The 21,511-nt window shown below is 43.9% G+C and overlaps 3 protein-coding genes across 3 annotated transcripts; 1 reads left to right on the forward strand and 2 right to left on the reverse strand.

The window, feature by feature from the left end:
- Positions 1-5,722: 5,722 nt before the first annotated feature.
- Positions 5,723-13,829, reverse strand: AP1M1 (adaptor related protein complex 1 subunit mu 1). Its single transcript, XM_085211915.1, has 12 exons — positions 13,688-13,829; positions 12,956-13,112; positions 12,671-12,738; positions 11,967-12,097; positions 11,596-11,743; positions 11,047-11,173; positions 10,535-10,677; positions 9,739-9,810; positions 9,317-9,475; positions 8,744-8,869; positions 8,160-8,235; positions 5,723-7,576 (listed from the first exon to the last, which is right to left on the reverse strand). Exons 1-12 carry the CDS (start codon positions 13,727-13,729, stop codon positions 7,554-7,556), a joined length of 1,272 nt encoding a protein of 423 aa, XP_085068041.1. The 5' UTR covers positions 13,730-13,829; the 3' UTR covers positions 5,723-7,553.
- Positions 13,830-14,098: 269 nt separating this feature from the next.
- FAM32A (family with sequence similarity 32 member A) lies at positions 14,099-15,264 on the reverse strand. The gene is made up of 4 exons (XM_085211921.1): positions 15,109-15,264; positions 14,882-15,020; positions 14,738-14,791; positions 14,099-14,616 (listed from the first exon to the last, which is right to left on the reverse strand). Exons 1-4 carry the CDS (start codon positions 15,183-15,185, stop codon positions 14,548-14,550), a joined length of 339 nt encoding a protein of 112 aa, XP_085068047.1. The 5' UTR covers positions 15,186-15,264; the 3' UTR covers positions 14,099-14,547.
- Positions 15,265-15,318: 54 nt separating this feature from the next.
- Positions 15,319-21,445, forward strand: CIB3 (calcium and integrin binding family member 3). Its single transcript, XM_085211920.1, has 7 exons — positions 15,319-15,853; positions 16,013-16,127; positions 16,431-16,465; positions 17,658-17,769; positions 18,130-18,277; positions 19,222-19,417; positions 19,908-21,445. The coding sequence occupies exons 2-7, from the start codon at positions 16,077-16,079 to the stop codon at positions 19,927-19,929; spliced, it is 564 nt and encodes a 187-aa protein (XP_085068046.1). The 5' UTR covers positions 15,319-15,853; positions 16,013-16,076; the 3' UTR covers positions 19,930-21,445.
- Positions 21,446-21,511: the final 66 nt, after the last annotated feature.

Genomic DNA, 21,511 nt, shown 5'->3' on the forward strand with positions numbered 1-21,511 from the left:
TAGGAAGGATTACTCTGAAGTTTAGGAGGCGCGGGGACTGCTATGGGTGTTTGTAGTGAAACGCTGCTCACAACTCACTGCTCGGAACTGCCTTTGTGCTGCGGCAGAGCTCCAGGCTGCATCTCCTGGAGATGCCCCAGCTACATGCAGGGAGCTCTGAGCTCCTCCACATCAGCTCTGTCGGCAGCAGCGCATGCATGTGGACACACACACTGTGCTGGAAACAAACTCTTCTTTTCTAACTTGATTTTGGCTGGCTCTATCTTCCAACCATTGCAGCTGCTGCTTTTTTCTGCTACATTCGTGTTCCTTCCCTCCATCCAAAAAAAGAAAAAAGATGTTTGATGCAAGGAAAATTCACTTTATTAATCTCGAGCACTCTGGCCATAATGTCACAAAGCAGTGCTTGGAAAAAAAGAGAGCTGCTTCATCACAGCAGAGCTCAGTTACTTCAGAAAGGACAAAAATATTCCCATTCATCTCTGCCAGCGTGTTGCAAAAGTGAGCAAGACAGGAAAACAGAGCTCTTGCACCGTCTGTCCCCACAGTGTGTCAGTCCCGCTGAAATAACTCCTGTTGTCATCAGCCCTTGATATTTCTGGGTTCTGACATCACACAAGGAGATAAGTTTGGGGATAGAAGTTTTGAGCCATCGGAGCACAGCAGCTCCCCATGATGGGAGGAGGACAGCACGGGGCACTGCTGGTGCCCATGGAGGCGGTGCGACTGAGAGCTGCAGAGCTGAAAGCAGCAGAGGGTTTTGTGCTGAAGAATGAAAGCAAAACACCAACTTACTTTCCTCACACTCCATCAGTCTTTTCAAGAACAAAGTGATTCCTTCACCCATCCCTACCAAAGCGTTTGCTGTATAGAAATAACACTATTTCTGAACTCGAGAGATATCGAAGGAAATTTCTGCCAAGTGTTCAAAAATCTGACCTGCTTCACCTCAAGTGAAGTTGAAACTGGTCACTGTGGAGAATTAAAAAGAACCTCCTGTTATCAGAACCTTCCATTATATGCTTCCCAGGACGCACTTCGGGCTGCGGTTGCTGGTGTTGGGTTTGCTGTCGTTCCTCTTTTTCAGTGGTTACGGTTACTTTGGATCCAAACAGTGATGGCAGCTATGGAAAAAACACTGCAGCTTTGTCATGTGGTCCAAATGAGGTTTGCTTTCATCAGAGTGGTGTAATTCTGTACAGAATATTAATTGCACTATTGGCCACCTTCCCGCTCAGCTCTTCGCAGCTCCATTAAGTGCTGCTGACTCGGATCTCACACTCGTTGGGGAGTTATTGGGCTCTGCCATGAGGGCCATTCCTTTCAACACAGATCGTTCAGTGCAATGAGCGCTTCTTATTTCAGAGACCAAACAGAGCACTTAATCATCTGGAGAAATCTGAAATAGGCTTGGATGGAGCTCAGTCCCGCACCATAGAAGTCTGTGAGTGTTTAACGAAAGCTCACCAAGGCCCCCATTTGTATGATTTAGGGCTTTGCTGTTTATTTGCTAAAGGCTTCTTTACAAGACTTGTATCACCATGTTAATTACTTTAAGCACGTCCATCTGCGCTCAAATAATAAAAATATACATCTGAACCGTAAGGAAACGCCGCTCTGAGCCGTGCCGGGCCAGAAAAAAATCATTCATGCTGCAACTATAGCAACTACTAAAATAGCAAAGCACACTGATCTCTTACATGAACCTGTTCCTAATGTCCAAGAGACACTGTGTGCCGTGTGCCTTATATACCAGCTCCCAAAATATCCGAGTCCTGATAGGATGAGAAAACGCTGTCATGTTCTCGCACCAGGCCAATTACAAAGCTGTAGTTCCTGTGCTGGTAAAGATGTTTCCTGTTGATAACGCAAAAGGACAACATTGCGCCGAGCTGCTAATGTTATCTGGGACCCCTGTGACCTCTCGGAAACTTTAACAATTGTAGAGCACACAACACATAGAAGCTCTCTGTCTTGTGCTTTTATTTTAATAAATAAGCAAGAAGGAAAATAAACACGGGTCTTGTGGCCGGGCACTTGCTGGTGGTCGGCTTGGCTGGGGGCTGGAAGGTGCAGCTCTGTCAAAGGGCAAACTGCTGCCCCAGGCAGCGCTTCGCTGCGCCCCTTCCTAAAGCAACGCCGCGAGAAGGAGCAATTGTACACTGATTTCTCTTTTCTATCAGTTCTAAACGTACTCCCCTTCCATTTTAGACTCTTTATTTTAATGTTTGAAGATTAAAAAGCAGTTCCAGTGTAAGCAGCTCTGATGGACACATTGATTTGCAGCTCAATGGCTTGAAGATTCATTATCCCTAATTGCCGAATTTAGCCTGGTCTGATTTGCCCAAATATTTGTCTGCCCTTTGCAATCCATGGTGCAACACCCACCCTGCTGGAGCCAACCGGAGAAAGTCTCATATGAAGGAGAGCTGAATACACATGAGGAGCATAGAACAGACCTTCTGGCTTTACAAAGGGCAGCGTGTCCTTACAAAAGATAGAATTAAAAAAAAAAGTCTTACAGCCAATTACTTTAAAAACCTTATAATTGAGTATCTGGGCTTAGCTCTGTGCTGCCAGTGCTCCCAGTAACCCGCAGTCCCACCTGGAGGAGCATTGCTGGGCTTCTCTCAGCTGTTTCTGCTGGAAGGAGGCAGAACCCCCACCATGGTTTCCTTTGAGCAGCGCTTATTCACAGCAAGTCACAGTGGGAGAGGGTGGGAGGCAGAGTTCATTCATTTTTGTAGCATAACATAGAGCAGATTGTGTTTGGATTTCACCAGATATTTGTTGTTTTATGTTTCCTTGCTTTATATTGGAGAAGGGCCTGCAAGAAAACTTTGATCCAAGGTACAAATCCACAGCCAAGATGTGAAGTAAGCTTGCACAACGTTCTGCAGAACAGGCTGCAGCCCAGCACTCTGCTCTGGGAGCTGTGCTCCTTGCGCTGCTGCTCAGCTGTTTGAGCTGCAGTGGGCTGTGCAGACTTCCACCACCCCGTCCATGAAATTTTGGACAGTGAAGTGCATCAGTGCAATATCACCAACTGCCAGGGAAAGCAAAGGGCCTGGAGGCACTGAACACATCACCAAAGGCTTCGGGTCCAGTCATCCTGCCAGCAGCCACAGAGCTGGCGTGGGGAAGGCACGCTCAGTTACAAGGCCTGTCCTTAAGAACCATCAGCCCGTTGCTGTGTTTAGGAGCCGGGTGCAGGGAGTGCAGGATGCTGCGGCCCCAAGGTTGCCCTTGGGGAAAGGCCCACAGCCACACGCAGACGCAGGGAGAGCAGAAACACATTGGTGCACAAAGACTTTACCCTTCGGACTGATGACAGTGAGGTGACTGCAGCAGGGAGCCTCCCAGGTGCAAGTAGGAGTGTGGCTGACGCAAACTGTGCTTCCACAACCCCCGAGTCATGGCAACACACCCCAGCCACAGGAGAAACGGGTTTATCTGTGCCTGACCTGCGTAACGCTCCGCATTACACAAAATTCGTTGGAAAAAGTGTTACAGCCATCCATCCTGTAGCATAAACAAAGCTGCTGTGTAATTAATTACCGCTGCAATTAAAATCACCCTTGCTGTCCCTCAGCACTGAGGCCATCACCCCTCGTCATGGCACAGCTGCTGCAGTGACAAACAGCAGTGGGTGTCAACCACAGAGAAAACAACAGCAAACGGATTGCAACACACTGTGTTTGGCACATGGGAGAAACGGGTGCCAAGGTTTAGCCCATCCCTCATCGCAGACTCTGAAGTCAGAAATAAGCAGGTGCAATCCCTTAGCCTGAGCAAAGCCACCGTGGATATAGCCCCGCTGCGTCTTTACGTGTCAGGCTTTACTAACAAAGCCAGCTCGGATTAGGGGCAGAAAGCACGTAGAGGGAACAGCAGAGAGGCAAAAAGGGATGGCAGCACGGAAGGAGGGGAGACATGCAAGATAAAACCAGTGACAGAACCCCACGTAAGATACTGAGGGGGAACGAAGCTTTGCCAGCAGTGCTAATCTGTTTGTCAGGGAGGAAGGTTGCGGCTTCTTTCACTCCAACAGAACTCAGTTTTCTCTGGGGGTAATCAAGCGAATAGGAGGCGCTGCTTCGCACATCACAGAGGGGCTCTCGGGGCGGCTGCTGAGTCCTGAAGCTGCGAGCGCAGGAGGCGGCACCTCGCGGGCTGAGCTGCTCTGCTGCGGTGCGACAGCGGCACGCAGCGCCCAGCGGCTCCTCTGCAGCTGCGCCAGCGCCGGGCGGTGGCTTTGGGCGCGAGGAGCAGCAGAAAGAAGCGACAGCGTTAAGAGGAAACGGTCAAACTGAAGTTACTGAACTTCAGAAAACAAAAAAATAATAGAAACCCCTCCCCCCCAAAAAAACAACCACCCCGAGCAACTCCACCATACTGCGATAAGTGGTTTTGTCTTAATAAATAGCTCTACTCTGCAACCCCAAACGTCCGTCCGAGCACGCATTGCTTCACTGTGTCCGTTTCTGATCATTACTGGAAAACGGCAGCTCGGAACTCGCAGCACGAAATGCCACCTATTGGCAGCACCGGCGTTTAAAAACAAACCAGCGGAGCGCAGCTGCTGTCCTCTGAGAATTCGAAACACAAACACGCTGCCACAGAAGTAAAACACCTATCGAGGGAAGTGGGGAAGTGCTGCTGACGTACCTCGACGCACTGCTAATAATTGTTTATCGATTAAATAACGGACAGACGAAGTTGCAGGGGAAAAGGCTTCGCACTCCTGAAGCGCTGCGAGTTGTCCTGTGCTACGGATAGAAAACGTTTCATCTTACTGAGAAGAAATAACCTCCAAGTGCAAAACCAAGACTGCAGAGAACATCTCAGCACTGCTGGCTGTGTACTACGAACAGATGTGTTTTCAGGGCCGCTGAAGAAGCTCAGCCTTCCAGGTAAGGCAGCGACAGAATCAGCCCGAGCTGCGGATAGGAGGCGATGGCTCAGTGCTTCGGCTGAACTATGCAAATCGCCGTCAGAAAGTATTCTATATCAGGCAGTTGTGTGTAACGTTGGCAGACCAGCAAATTTACATTTTCCCCACATCAGGTAGAGAGCAGAAGCCACCACGATAACAAAGTTAGCAGCTGCTCTAAGAACGAAACTTATTTACGGAATAGAATTCACTCCTTGAACAACAATTCACATCAGTAACATCACGCCTCTATTTCTGCCTTTCTCTGCATGCTGGGACCCCACATCTTAATAACGAAGTTGGTTTTTACTTTGCGTTGTTCTCTTTCTTCCCCTCCCCCCCCCCTGCAATATTTGCTGCTCATGAGCACTGCTTTTATGGTTCACAATTCTGCAGAGAACGAAAGCACAGAAGATTTCTGTTTTTTTGATTTTAGTAAACAAATCAGGAACTTCCATGAAGCTCAGTTCCACTCATCCAAGCCTCGTGTTAGACTAAATGAAGGCACACCAGGATTAGAGGTTGCACATTACTGTAGATCAAAGTGGAAAAGAAAGAGGGAGTGATGAGCAATTGACTCAAAGAGCTTTTTTGTCCTTTATTACTTCCTGGACAAGAAGGGCTGATAGCTCACCATCAAAGCCAACTCAAACTGCTGCAGAATATAAGAAAAACACTGGTCTGCAAGATACATCCTTCAACAGGAAAACAAATGGAGCTTTTGAGAGTCACATTTTACAGGCAAATAATGAAAATAAACATTGTGAAGAATGGAGCCACCAGGTAAAGTGATTGGTCAACCAGTTACAGTTTTAATATAAAATGTTTAGTCCAGTCATGAGCTCAATGGTTGAAATGAAAATGAGCAGTGGAACCAAAACCTTGAACAAGACAATTTGTTTTGACATCAAGCCTGTTGGGGTGGCAAACACAGCCATCTTACCCCAGAAAATACACGTCCACGCCAACAAGGCCCAGCAGCTCAGTGCCTTGCTGCTGCACAGAGCCTCCAGCTGTCAGTCACTTCTGCAACTGATCCTTCTGTCACATTACAGCAGCTGCATTTCAGGGGAACTCGGATGATTCATTTATTTTACTAATCATACATACTGTATACAAAGGTGGATACATAGTCTACAAGGTTTTAGTGGGGACAATATCTTTTCAACCTTTGGGAGAGTCAAGAACCGTCAAGAAAGTAGTGTGGAGAACCTTGCACACAGGATATGCATCACTTCTTTAGCTCTGAATGGCTTAAATTTAGCATCTGTCTCAAGTACTAAATTAAAACCAAACCATTCCAAAAACTGTTTAAAGAAAATACTGATAGCTGTTAACTTCTTTTTCTGAAATCAAAGTATGTACACCCAAATGAACCTCAGCTTCTCAGAAAAATGAAACAGCACATAAAAAAAAATAATACCTTTATGTATAACATCCTCACCTGCTGTCCATTCTGCCAGAAAGTTCTAAAAATAATTGCTTACAAATGGAGGAGACTACGACAGCAACCTCTTCAGGGCAAATAAGGTTAAGCAATGCTAGCAAGTTACAGCAAAAAAAGGAGATTTGCCTTAGATGAACAAGAAGGCAAGCCTGAAGAACAGTAATGGTATTTCCATCAGATTCTCTGTAAACAACAATCAACTGTCAAGAACAGGCAGGATTATATCACTTATCTAGGAAGGGGAATAATAATAATGAGAATTATAAAGTCTTCCCACCAGATTTTATGGCTGCCAAAGTCAGTCTTTTTTTTTTTTTTAATTGAAGACTTACACTTTATAGTTTTATATTTGTATTACAACTAGAAATAAAGAAAAAGCAAGTGCTAGATAATTGGCGTAGGGTTTTCACACCCAAGGGGTATAACAGGGTTGCAACTCTTCAGTGTGCACCTCAGCTGGTGGGAACTAGCCATCATCATCACGCTTCCACAGGGATGTTCCTGCAGACACTTCCAAAATCTCTTGTTCTCAGACATCCTGGCCTCCAACACTTATTTATACATAAGCCCACAGCTTGTTCTGTCAGATGAGTTGGTTTGACACCGTGCAAAGAAGAACAAAGAGTGTTTTTGGACCCGATAATTTTAGCTCTGATTTTGTAGAATTTCATAAGTTAACAGAGAATGAGTTAAGGCACCCATATGCCCAGAACAAAAGTAATAAATACCTGGGGCTAAATACAACTCACTGTTAAGCTGTCATGTAATTGCACAGTTGTCTCCCTGTTTTGTCAGGTAACGCTACCAACATCTTCAAAGATCCTAAAATATGAACACTAAAAACTTTGTGAATACATGGACAAGGCATTGACAAGACATTCTCAAGGTTCATTCTGTATTCCTGGCTCCTCAAGGTAACGGCTACTACTAATGTAATTAGCATTTAGCAGCAAGATCAGCATGTTCTAAGAATGAAATAAATATTCACACAATCAATACTAATGGTTCAAACACATCATTGAAAATGGTAAATTTCCCATCTTTCTCGCCCAATCCGAGTTTGCAGAGACAAGACCCTTGGCAACAACATTCACAGCTCTCAGTACCACAGAAGCTTCTGCAAACAAATCCTAGGCCTGAAGCATTTGTCATCTGTGGTGCCTTCAAGGTGTCCTACTGTGTTCGAAGCTGGTAGTCTGTAGAAGAATAACAAAAACAAAACCAGTTTTAGTACACTGCCTTTCACTAACCACAGTAAAACAGATCAGCAAACTGGGATGAAGTAATGTAAATCAGAGATGATCAGATCTTCATGTAGAATAACCAAGAACACAGGCTTTAAAGCAATTGAGATAATTACAAGCTTCCAAGCCAGAAACAGCAAAACCTCTCCGAATAGCAAAACGAGTAACAATGAAAACCAGCAAGTGTTTTTTTTTTTCCTTTAACAGATCTGGTAGCTCTTAGCCAGCCCAAAGCTAGCAAAATGATATGTATGAATCAGTTCTTTTTTAGTTCATATTCCTCCCAGATTTAAGTATTCCATAATGAACACCAGATTCAGTGAACAACTCTGCTGTCTACATGGATGATTCAATAAGATAGTTCAGTAAAAAAAGGACTAGGAAAAGCAGCAAGCATTAATGTCACATATGAGCAAACTGTTCTTGTGTTTCAGTATTAAACTCTGCAGTAAATATATCTTCAGTTAGTGTATGCCGGAGAAATAAAATACATTAAGACAGAGATGATGTTTACAGTTCATTGCTTTCAATTTACCTCCATTCTGGGTAATGTAACGAACCCACGGGAGAGCTTGATAGCCACTCTTCTCAATTATCTTTAAGTATCGAACCTGGGAAGAAAGAAATGTTATACATGAGTCTCCCATGGCAACCAAGCATTGTTTAGCAAAAAAATAAAACCAGGGTTGGTGGGTGGGTAGCGGGGATCAGAAGCGTATTCTATGGATAACAATAACAGGAATGATCTAGATGTGCAAAACTTTCAGGTGTAAATATAAATCCTTGCCACTTGCATTAACAGCCTGCTTTCCATCTGAAATCATGCAGCCAGTCCTATCATTCTCTTTACAAGATTCCCTTAAAGCAGGAAAAATCAGACTTGGCTCAGTGATAAACCAACACTTGTGGTACTTCAAAGTGAGGGGCAGGCAGATGTATGCGAACGAGACAGTGACAGCCAGGACAAGCAGGACAGAAACAAAAGCAAAAAGACACCAAACCATGGGACAAAGGAGGCAAGGGCAAGGCAGACAAAGCTACAAAGCTGGGCTGCATCAGTTGGTGTGTCAGGAGCCTGGCACACAGCCTCCTTCTGTATTTCTGTTTTCAGCTACCAACCTGGATTCCTGAAGTGGTGAAATATGGAATCTCAAATTTGACACTGATGGGAGGTTTCCCTTCCTTGTCTTCAGCTTCAACACTTGGGAGCCCGAAGTGAGCTCTCATCAGATATTCTTTTCCACCCTTACAAAAAAAAAAAAAAAAAAAAAAAATTCTTGAAACAAGAAAAGAAAAGCTTCCAACAATACAAGTGATTTTCTATGCAGAACATCAAATTGCTGAATTACATTAATCATTTCAAATCTTTTCTAGGGCTTAAGAGGAAAAGCTTATTTTAATTTAAAAGTAGTGGTGTTTGTTCTTTGTTTGTTTTGGGGCTTTTTTTGTTTTTTAAATGCAGATCAACTTGAGACCTGTTTGATGCATAATTCGTCTTCTTCTAGTCTTATCCTCAAGGAGAATATTAGAAGCTTGGTTTTCTTTCTGACCATTTTTGTCACATAGCACAGTAGCTGTACTATCGCCATGGAACATTTGATGCTGTCAGAATTTGCTTTAGGCTGAGTCATAAACCATTACCTCTAAGTAATTATTGTAATGTTGGGTGAGAAGACTAAAAACAGCACTTACTGGAAAAGATTTAATGGACCAGACAATTTCACTGTTCTCTGGAACCCATTTGACACTTCCAACAGTGGTTTTAAACTTTGGTGAGTCTGCATCATTTGGAACTGGAATGTGAATCTCCACATTGTTGGCAGTTGATCTACGCTTAAACTGACTTTTTGCCTAAAGAAAAGTGAGAAAAATCACAACTCTAAGCATGTACACTATGCATGTAGGTTCAGAGAGCTGCCAGGCAATTTCTCTCTACCACAATCTACTGGGAAACAGCACAACACAGAACATAAACTTACAAATCAACTTTTCTAAAGAGACAAGTCCCAGGGAAACAGGAGGTGTTTGTGTAAGAAGGTACGTGCTGCTGGTGAAGCACTGAAAACAAACAAAAGAGAAGACAAACCAGCCATAACTATTTTAGAACTTCTGACCTTGATCATGTACTCGATGCGGCTGTGGGAATGTTTTTCAATCACGGACTCAATCCAGATCAGTGGCTTTACCTGATAGGAAAGATATTTTACAGCTGTAGACTTCACTTCGGCATGGTCGCAAAACTGTCATTTCCTCATAAAACTACACTGAATACATGAATTCCATAAGTAAGCACAAGCAAAAAGTAGCAAAAATTGGCAGGCATTAGGGGAAAAAAATTAAAGCATTTCTCAGATTAGTTCCTAACATCTTCAGCTGTCAAACATTTCTCCACATTATGTGCAGGCTTTTCTGGTTTGTTTTCTTTAACTGCTGCTGGCCTCCTGTCATGGCTGACAATTATAGATTTCCTCTATACTAAGTATTTCCTTTTCTAAAGAAATGTTAACGTACACAGTAGCTGTTACCTTGAGGAACCACAATACAGTGTGCTAACAGATTCCAAGAAATATTCAGAGGACAAATTAATGTTGTCAAGCACAACAAATTGCCACACTAATTGTATTGGGTGATTAGCTTAAAAATGAACTGATTAGTGTTTTGAAAACAGTTTCAGTAGTAGTTGAAAAGATAAAGACGTACTGCCAAGTTATTTCTAAACTCATTCTTACTTCCTCCATAAAGAGCGAGCACAAAGCTTTGCTATTAATGGTTGACTTCACAACTACTATGCTGCCCATACTTAAAGAAAAAACAAAACACATTAAGGGAAAGCCATTAGCAAATCTACCTACAGACTAAATGATTCTCATAAAAATCTGCTGCAGTTCAGAGCCAAACACCCAGACTTACGTGGGTATTGAGACGATAGGACATGAGTTCAAACTCTCCATCAGGTGGAATGAAAGAAATCGTCCTGTCGTTTTCAAAGCGAGAGAGACGAACGCACTGATGGAACTTCACATCTTCCAGTTCTACTGATTTACTTTTGCCACCTATCAGAAAACAGACATATCGAGACTTCAAATCACTACTCCCATTACATCTGAAGTCACATCGCAGCGTTATGTAGCAAAGCAGATGCCTGCTGATATCCTCCTTGGTTTAGCCCAGTAGTTTTTCTATGACTCCAGAAGTCCCAGCAGATGAGGCAGTGAAGCCCAGACGGTTACCACGCTCACTTGGTATTCCATCTTCTCTTGGTATTGGCACATAAGACCTAGCATGGTTTTCTACATAGAGGAAACAAGTATTTTCATCACAGAATCAATCCTTTCACTTGAGCCTCACCCAAGGTGGCAGAGAACACCCAAGGTGGCAGAGAACACCCATCACAATTTTGAAGACGTTGCTGAAATACTCACGGCCTGTGTTATCAAAGAGAACTTTGTCATTTAAACCAAGGCGAAGCTCTGGCATTCCTGAGAGAAAGACTCTCATCTTAATGGACCCGACTATTTCACTCCGTAGTACATTTCCATTGGCACTGACCTGAAGGGCAATGAAAAAAAAAAGATAAAGGTTGCTGTGACACGATATGACGTGAGATCAAACAGCAATCCCACCCCATCCTCAGCCCCCAGCTCTCCATGGATGCCTTTCTCTCGAGCAACCAATCCAGTACATGCAATTAGACCAAGGACAAGGTAGGATGAGACTGAAAGAGGCAGGGAGGACAGGTCAGAAACCAGCTTTGGGACTGCTGAGCACAGAGCACAAATTCCAGTAAAGGATTATTTATTCATCTATGGATGTCATTATAGGTTTTCAGTCCTAATGACAGACAGCATCCCAGTGCACTGATCATGGTTAGGCTGATTTTTTATTATATTCCTGTAGGTTTTCAGACAGTAAGTTCTTCTCAAGACTTCTACTAATAATTCTCATTAAAACTCCAAGTAAAAGGTACCCACCAAAAGGTTAACAGACTCTATAACATCCAGGAACACTTCATTCTTCCTGTATTTTATCCCTTCTGATCTCCATGAAACAGCATTTGTAACAGTGGCAGGTGGACGTGGAGCTCCAGTTTCAAGTTTGTGACCCTCCTGAGTGATGTACCTTTATAAACACATAATTAGAACAACAAAAAAAAAAGTTTGCAGCATCTTTTGTATCAGATTCACATCATCAATAAATCAGTTTGGATTGACAAGGCTACACTTTATCAAGTATTAAATACTTTGATAACTAGAGAAGAAAGCCAAAACATTTGTTTGCATATAGAATACGTAAGACTTTCCCAAGGACCTTACAAATGTAAGCAATACAGACAGATACTTACTCTTGTAAGATTTTGCTATCAGTGGTTTGTGGGTAACCAAAATCCATAAGCTCATCTAACAACTCATAAATAATAACAAAATTATCTCTAATGCTCTCTTCTTCCAACTCCTTGAAATATTCAGAAAAAACCTGAAACACCAAAAACAAAGAGGGAGGAAAAAAAAGGACATCAGCTGAGGAACTACAGCACATTCTGAATGCATTCCTATAACTAAGAAGAGTTTGGAGGAAAAAGAAAAAAAAAAAAAAAGAAAACCCACCAAAACGAAACCTATAACTCCTAAAAAGCATTCTGTTCAGATAAGCAGCAGGAAACCCACCTCAATTAGGAGAGAGTTACAGAGCCCTCGAAATAACTCTGACGATTACAAAACAGATTAACACTGGGGAAAACAGTTGTGATGCCAAGTCCAAATTAATCAAACAGAATCTACGGATGGCACTACTCGTGCATCAGCGTTTTACTCCCCATTCTCAGGTCTTGTGCAACTTCTCACAGCACTTTGTCACATCCCTTGCCTACTCAGTTATAAAATAACAATTCCATTATTAGTAGTTAGGAAGACATTTCTATAAAATAATCAAATATAAAGGAAAAATACTATTACTACAGATTCTTTTTAAAAAAGTGAAAGCTCTATACAATTTTATTAGATCACACTAACAAACAGATGGGAGTTACATCTGCAATTTCCTACTCACCTGAACTACTTTATATAAAAATGAAAACACCAGTGATACACAAGCATTCTTCTTTGAAGTTGCAACAACTAATAAAGGATGTTCAGGAACACGCATTCAAAGTCACCGTGGGATGAAAAAAATTTACTGAGTGTGTTTTTAAAAGCATTGTAGAAGGGGCTGCCTGATCTGCTGCCTGATTTAGTGGCTGAGGCAGCAGGGTTGGGACTGAATGATCTTTGAGGTCCCTTTGACCCAAGCTGTTCTGTGATTCATTCAATGATCTGTCTGCAGCACAAAGGATACGATAGAGGTTGTTATGTTTAATCCACATGAAACGAACTCCTCCATGTGCCAGAATAGGAGAAAGCGTTCCCTCTTCTTCCTTTTCCATAAGGATTGGCATAAAATGCTCCACCTCCGACATGTCCACATCCCCACGGTAATTCCGACAGATGAGAACCTATGGGAAGAACAATTCCTTACACTTCTCCTTCGAGATATGATGTTACCATGCAAGACCAGCACACGAGATATTTAAAGTGCCTCTTTAACTGAAAAACCCCAACACCAAGCTTCAGTCAGGTCTATGCATACTACAAATACAAAACAAAGTAGCAACACACGTTATGATTTGAATGCAAAGCCCCACGTTTGCAGTCGTATCTCCTAGCGTTACCCCTCACGTACAGCTGCAGACTCCCCGTTTAAGATGGAAAAACGCGTCGCTCTCCTGGGACAAACCGCCTCCCATCAGGGCGGAGATTGATTACCCCAGGCGGGATGCTCGGGAGCCCCGCAGGCAGGGCCGCTCCCCGACTCCTCCTTCAGCACCCGGACCCGCGAGGAGCGGACACGGCGGGACCGGCGCGCAGCGCCGGCAGCAAACAGCGGGCGGGAAGGGGAAGCGGCGGCCGCAGGGCAGCGAGGCCGGGGAGCCCCTCCGTGCCGGGCCCTGGGAGCCCAGCGCGCGCCCGACGCTCTCAGCAGCTCGGCTCTCGTGCAGCCCGCAGCCCCGGAGCCGCAGCGCGGCCTCACCTTCCCCTTCAGGTCCAGCACGTAAACGGCGCTGGCCGACATCGCGCCGCCCGGGGCCGCCGCGCCCGATCACAGCCACGGCGACTTCCGCTTCCGGCCAGCACTTCCGGCGAGAAGCGGCTGCGCGAGGCCCGGCGGCGCGGAGGGATACGCGCGGTGATCCGCCGCCATTGGCCGTGCGCTTTATCGGCCGTGCGCTGCTGTTAAGTAGTGCGCGGCCGGCTGCTGTCCGCAGAGGAGAGTTAGGAAGGCTGAGGAGCCGCGGGGGGAGCGGAGGGAAAACGCTTGGGTTGAAGAAGTGCGTGAGGGTTTGTGATGTGATTCACATCACCTCTGAGGGGCTGTGTCAGCACACACGGACTGCATGCAGAGCACTGCCCCTGCTGTGCGGGCAAAGGAACACCAAAATAATGGATGAAAGCAGTGCTTTAATAAGTTACATCAAAGATACAAGGGTTTTAGAGTACAGAAGACACCACCCCCCAACTCTGAGTGATTTTGGATAGAAATTACACAGTTCTGCAATTTATGAGAGCAGCTGACACAATGTAATGCTGCCACAGACAATCCTGCTCCTAACGAGACCTGCTGGCAGAGGACAAATAGAGGAACATTTCCTGTTGTCTCACAGCAGTTGGGTTTGGCCTTAGCGTGGCTTTGAGCACTGAAAAACACCCCTCTGCACCTCCATAAGTCAGCAGCCAAGAAGAGACTTTGTTGAGTATTCTGAAGCTGAAATACGACAGTACAAGGTGACAAATGTTCCGAAGATACATTGAATATTCAGTACCAAGAACACAGAGGTTTACATGGCAGCCCAGTTTGACGTACACAGAACTCCCCATCCAAACGCCACTGGTTCACTTGGTCCAGCTGACTTTGGGAATGTCGTAGTGCTCGGTCAGGGTGTCCAAGTGCCTGTTGAAGTCCTGCGGGACAGAAGAGGCACAAAGCACTCAGGATCGGAGCATTCACCAACGCTCAGCCCTCCTCACAGCGCCGCGCTCCCCCCGCGGCTCCGCCCGCTGAACCCCGGCTGGCTCCGCTCACCTCAACTCTCTGCTTGTGGGTTTTCGAGGCCTTCTTCAGGATCCTCTCCATTTGCTGTTCGGAGACACAACAGCACCGTTATCGGCGCGGGGTTCCGAGCCCGCCCCGCGTCCCGTGGGGGTCAGGGCCGGCCGGCCGCCTTACCCGCTTCTCCTGCATCTTCTCGTAGGCCACTTGTGCCGGGGTCCGCTTGTCCAGGCCGCGCTTCTTCTCCTCTTCCTGCTTCTTGCCGCTCACGATCTGCTCCAGGATCTGGGCCTTGTCCTTCGCTTTCTTCTTTTTCCTACGGACAGACGCCGCTCAGCGCCCAGCCCCGGGCCCCGGCCCAGCTCCCGGTTCCCCTAGCCCTAATCCCCCCCCCCGCCGCTCACCGCTTCCCGACCCCCAGTCCCGCGCCGCCGCCCTTCAGCCGCAGCGGCCCGCGCTGCACCGCCTCGTATTCCGCCATGCCTCGGCGCCCGCGCGGCGCAGCGCCCCCTGGCGTCAGAGCGAGCAGCGCGCGAGAACGACGTTGCCGTGGCGCTGAGGTAAAAACCGCTACAGCCCGAGCGCGGGCCCCGAGCTGCCCGGCCCCAACCCGCCCCGTTCCGCTCCGAACCGACCGAAAGCCAATCGCTGCCGCTTGTTTTAAGGCGCCGGGGTGAGCTGTAGTGCTGCTGTCAGTTCTACCCTCGTGTTTCACATTTAATTCACAGTTCTTTTCTTACGTATAAACATTCTCTTGTATTTTCAGTGCAAAAGCCATTTATGTGCCTGTATACATGTAAGCTCGTCACACTAACGGCCAATTACTAGAGATAATGTGTGTTAATGGAGGAATAGGGGGCCAAGAGGACTGTACAGATATTGCCCTAAGTAAAGCTAACACTGACACCAGTGAGCAGTGCACAGTGTGTGATGGGGAGAAAAATGAGACAGGAGAGGCAGGGGTGATCAACGCTGCGACCAACCCCGAGCGCTGGGTGCCAGCTCTGAACGAGGAAAGGCATTACAGCACTCCTCAGGCAGTCTGCTGTACGAAGGCATGAAGACGTGCTGTCTGTGAAGCCTGCCCACCAGGAGTATCAGCCGTGTGGCTCAGTGCTGTAACACGAGGCTCTGTGTGCACACAGACAGGTGAGTGATGCTGGATAAGAGCCGTGAGTAGCCAGACTGGAGATTTGATGAAGTGCTCCTATGATGGCTGTTTGCAGCCCGTGAACAGGGGAGCTGGTTACTTGATCCTCTGCTTTACCCGAACCTCATTGTTGCGGCTTTTAATATCTGAATATCCAGGCCTCCTTTAAAGGTGACTTGGAGGAAAGAATGGTGGGACAAGAATCAGCGTTCAGAGCTGGAAATGGGCAACAAGCAAACCATTTTCACTCCAGAGCAACTGGATGCATATCAGGTACAAAACAAACTAAATGAGTCTTTAGACAGAACACTGAATAATGGTGTTGCCGTTGTTTTTTTTCAAACAACCTCTTTAAAAATTAGTAACTAAGAGCATTGAATTACAGTGAAGATTTTAGCAAGATACTTTAGTAAGATTCTTACATCAAGAAAGGTTATAAAGTATTCCTAATTATGTACAAAAAGAAAGAGTATTAATGGTCAGCCACATTATCATTCTGTTTGAGTCACTGTAGTGGAAGAGTCAGGGCCAATGAGTGCTAAAAACTGTCATTACATGTGATGTCTTATTTCATAGGACTGCACATTCTTTACAAGGAAAGAAATTCTGAGGTGAGTCTTGTGTGTATGTTCTGTGTGTAATATACAGAGATTGCTACAAAATAGATTATATAAAAGATGAAGTACATTTAAAAATATTTTTAATGCATTTATACAAAATTAAAGTCATACACTGGACAATCTGAGCTTTTTTCTTTTTTTTTCTTTTAATGTACAGAAACTACCTATGCAGTCTATCATAAATTAACTTTTAAATTTTCTGCGAAGGTAACATCTCTATAAATGTAACAAGCTATATTTTAGTGTATATTTTGCTGCTGACATCCATGTTCCCCTCACTTTGTTTTAGGACAAGCGTCCTGTTGTACCTTGGGACATGTTGCCTGTTTTAAAAAATCATTAATGATCGTATCAAATTTTATTCACATTTCCTTCATGTAAAAAATCAGCAGCAGTTACTCTGAGGTGCTTTCTTCTCAAAGCCTTTGTGAACTTCATCAAATACTCTCTGGCCAAAGGATCTGCCAAGCAGGTTTGGTGTTCTGTTCCTATAGGACTTTTCACTGAAAATAACTCTTTGGTTTCTGCACCTCTCAAATGGTCATCAGGAATTGCTTGCTAATTTCTCTGAAGCATGGAGTATGAATGACAATTCTGTACAGAATATCCCCCTTTAGAACTTTGATATCCATGTGTGAATTAAATATTGAATAAAATATAAAAGATTCTGTAATAACTGAAATTTAAATCTGCCTTTCCTTGTAGTAAGTAGATGCCAGAGCCATAAGTGTGCCACGAATAAGACATTTATTATTGATAAGAATCCCTTTTAAAATTCTAACCTATTGTTTTGCTGATAACAGCTATGAATGGGATCTTCACACACACAAAGGGATGAGGAAAATAGCAAGCTGACAAAGTACTAATACATTCAGATGACTGTGCATACATTCCGTCTCCTGAACCCAACTGCTATGGAAAAAATAGAGATACCTGTGGTGAATAAAAATCTGTTAAGTTGTTCTGAAAGCCCGAGGGCTTTGTGTTTGTCACCAGTTTCACTATGCTGCTTTTTTAATGTTGCCTCTTCCACTAAGGCCTACTACGAGTATAATGAGTGTTATTTAGGGACTGATACCATCCTGGGAAGGGATGCAGAGTGTGAAGAATAGGGAAGGCAAACACGTTGTTTTCAGAGGTCTAAACAACTTGTTCCCTCGGCGAGCCTTTCTTTCTCTTTCAGACTGTTCTACAGATACCGAGATCTGGCCCCGCAGCTCGTCCCACTCGACTACACCAGCAGACCCGACGTGGCACTTCCCTATGAGCTCATTGGCAGCATGCCAGAGCTGAAGGTACAGAGCAAGGAGCACAACTAGAATCAAGTGACACAATTCAGTTTAATCTACCATTTTTAATAATTCATCCAGTACTAATTACTAAGGGGGTGAAATACAAATAAGTTTTTCTTATGAAGTCAAGCCTTTCTGGAAGCTTCTAATGATTTCCTGAAAACACCCTGAAAGTGCACAAAGGTTAAAGAAGGCAGCAGCTGTGCCTAACAGATTAGACAAAAACATAATAGCAGAAAAAAGGAGCATTTGACCGACAAAAATGGGTTACAACAAAAATTATTGGGCACCAGTTTTCTTATCTGCACTGAAATAAATGCTCATAAGGACGACCTTCCCTCAGTGCTGTGTTCTGTTTCCCAGGACAATCCGTTCCGCCAGCGGATAGCAGAGGTTTTCTCAGAGAGCGGAGATGGCAATATGACTTTGGATGATTTTTTGGACATGTTTTCTGTGCTGAGTGAGATGGCTCCCAGAGACCTAAAAGCTTATTACGCTTTTAAAATTTATGGTGAGTGACACAGGCAAGCAAAACCAAAAACAAAAAAAGTGAAGGTTGAGGAAAAGCTGTAGCTGCACACAGGAATGCAAAATGATCCATTTTCTGTAATGGTTTCTAGTTAGGTATGTTTTAATACAGCATTTCTCTCTGCTTACATCTGAATGCCCACTCTTTCTCCTAGAAACTTCTGGACCCTATTATCCTATTGTCTCTTATTTGGGATTAGGATTTACTAAAAAATTTGCAACCTGAAAGTGTCTGCAGCTTTCAAGAACTGATAAAACATTTAAGAAATGTTCAGTTCTGTCTGAGAAGCTGCTTTGAAAAGTGAAAGGGAAGGGATTTGGCTGCCCACGAAGCGGTGGGGTTTGGGCTGGGTTTGGCTGTGTGGGGGAGATTACTCCTCCAGCAGTTTTCTCTAAGGGCAAGCTCATTTTTTTTTCACAGTGCAATTTTTTGTTACTTTCCCCAGGATCAGCCAAAGCCAAACAACGTAACAGACAAAAAAAAAAAACAAACCCACAACCAATTGAAACAGAACAAAAACCCACCAAACAACTTTTTTTTTTTTTTAATTAAATAGTACATGATTGAGCACAGTCTTTAAGTGAACCCCCACCAAAACTGGGCAGCCCGTTATCTTCCCTTAACTTCTCCTTTTTCGTCCTCTAGTTCAGTAGTGCTCATTTGCTACAATGATTTAATTATGGTTTGGCTATAATTAACTACTACACTATTTAGGATTGTTACCTTTGGTACGACAGGGAGATGTAAGATTTTTATTTTGTTGTTACATTTTTATACAAACACACATCACTTCCTTTCTCATTTGAACGTTCTAAAACAAATATGCTACTAGCCTGGAAACCAAACCCTTCCTATTGGGTCTTAGCAGTCAGCTATGTGAAATGCTGTTTTTTCTCACTTTGAATTCTTTTTGTTTCTTCTGACAGATTTTAACAATGATGATTACATATGTAAATCAGACTTGGAGAAAACTGTGAACAAATTAACCCGCAATGAACTCACCCCAGAAGAAGTTAGCCTTGCATGTGAGAAGGTGATTTATGAAGCTGATCTGGACAACGACGGAAAGCTTTCTTTGGAAGACTTTCAGCATATGATAATTCGAGCTCCAGATTTCCTCAGGTAATACTGGATTTCAGTTCATAACACCCAATTGCTCTACTGGAAGCTGTGAAACACACTTTGGCTGCTCAGTGGTTACAGATCTCTGCTCTTCCCCAGCAGTTTTGGTAGAGTTGCCCACCACAAAGACTGGGAAAACGCATGAGAAAGCATGAAGGCTTGCATTTGTATTCACTATTGCTTTTCGAACCTCCTGTGTCCTTTTTACATGATAAAAACTCCCAGTAACTGAAAAAGTTAATATTAGCATGCAGGCTCCACTGATAAATACCTGAGATTAGCTCATTCAACGTACAATGTGGTCCAAGCATGCTTTCTGATTTACATAAAACAGCATTCCAAATTTTGCATTTACTTAATGTAACAATTCTTTGCAAGTGATTTGAAAAATAATTTCCAACTTAAACTACAGTTTTAGGAGTAATGATAATGAATCCCTTTGAATGGAGGAAAGTGATTTGTAAGTGATCTTTGCTTCCTTTTTTAACAGCACATTTCACATTCGAATCTGAACCTAGCAAACATAAAGATGAAAGCACTTCTTCTTGAACAGTTTGGAAATGGAACCAGTCACAGGACTCTCTTATTCACCTCTTTAAAAGGAAAAGTTCATCTTTACTGAATTTTCCCTGTTATTCCACAGAAGGTGTGTTTCTACAGAATTGCCTATTCCCACCTCCTTCCCTCACCAAAGCAGTGATGTGGAAAAAAAATATATTTTTTAAGTTTGGGGACCACCAGGTAGGGGGCTGTATGAAATTACAGCTCCTCAAACAAACAAAGACCCTGTGGAAATACCCCAATATCCATTAAAGACCCCACGCTGTTACAGACTCATGCTGCATGCAGGAATCTCTGTACTGCGGAACTACTCCTTTTCCCCTGAGACAAAGCCAGCTCTAGGTTTAGGGAAACATGCTGCTGCCTCCAGAACTTGGTTTTCCTTAGAAAACGCACACTGAGAATGTGCTCAGCTCAAGTTCTGAGGTTCAGAGAATGCCGCCTACTTCAAAAATAGATTCAAAAACACGATGGTTAATCTAAATTGTGTAACCAACTCCTCCGATGTCCTCGAACAGCCTTAACAAATGATTCAATCAATCAACTGGCCCAAGTATTCTCCTGGTGTGTCACTGAAGCCTGATACAGGTTCTAAGATGGATAAAGGGAAGATTTATTCAGAATTTACAATTTACAGCTTAAACAACAAAAAAAAAACAACAAAACCAGATCCTATCCCATGTTCTTGGCACTCTTCCCCGTTTTTGGCAATAGTTTTCCACAACAGGATCTGTATGTTTTAATGATGAACCGGATTGACAAACTAAATTTTTTAAGTTCTCTTTTCATAAGAAGTTTATTTATGCAGTGCTCAGGGTCCTGTACAGAGTAAAAACATACATACTGTAATAAACAACAGTTCTGTCTTTTATACAAACAACAAAATCAATGAGAAGTGTTTAAGAAAGCAGTGGTAACGTGGGAAAGGTGGCAGCCAAGAGTGGTCCTTCTAAACATAGTTTACAGTTGCTTATGAAAACACTGGGATATGTTAAGTTCCCCTCAGAACGAAGACATGAGTCCCAGCTCACGCTCAGCTTAGAGCACAATTCCTGCAGAGGCTGGAGAGCAGCCTGCTGCACTTTGATCAGCTTCAGAAGACAAAAACTCCAAGCATCAGTGAAAGAAATGGGTCAAAGAATAAGGCAGCCTGAAATAATCAGACTGCACATTACCATTAATGTTCAATTGAACAGATCTTTATTTCATCTATAAATGAAGACACACGTTAGTCATCGTTCTTTCCCAACCCCTGTGAACTTCTAGCAGAAATGGAGACCATTCTTTCAGCAGTCATTTGTCCATTTCCTCTCCAGCATAACCCCCATCCATTTCATGTCCAAGAAAACAAGAAATCCCGGCAGCTTTTCAGCATGAGCATCAGCCAAACCACCACCACAGCAATAAAACCCCTTACAGTTGTCAGTAAGATGATTCCTACCCCACACGAAAGGAGACCAAATAATTCCCAGCAGCAGTAATGAGACTTACAATAATCCATAGGATTTATAAATCTGAGGCTGAAAGTCTGAT

This window comes from Meleagris gallopavo, chromosome 30 (genome assembly GCF_905368555.1).
Source record: "Meleagris gallopavo chromosome 30, MGAL_WU_HG_1.1, whole genome shotgun sequence".
In the NCBI taxonomy this organism is placed as follows: Eukaryota; Metazoa; Chordata; class Aves; order Galliformes; family Phasianidae; genus Meleagris; species Meleagris gallopavo.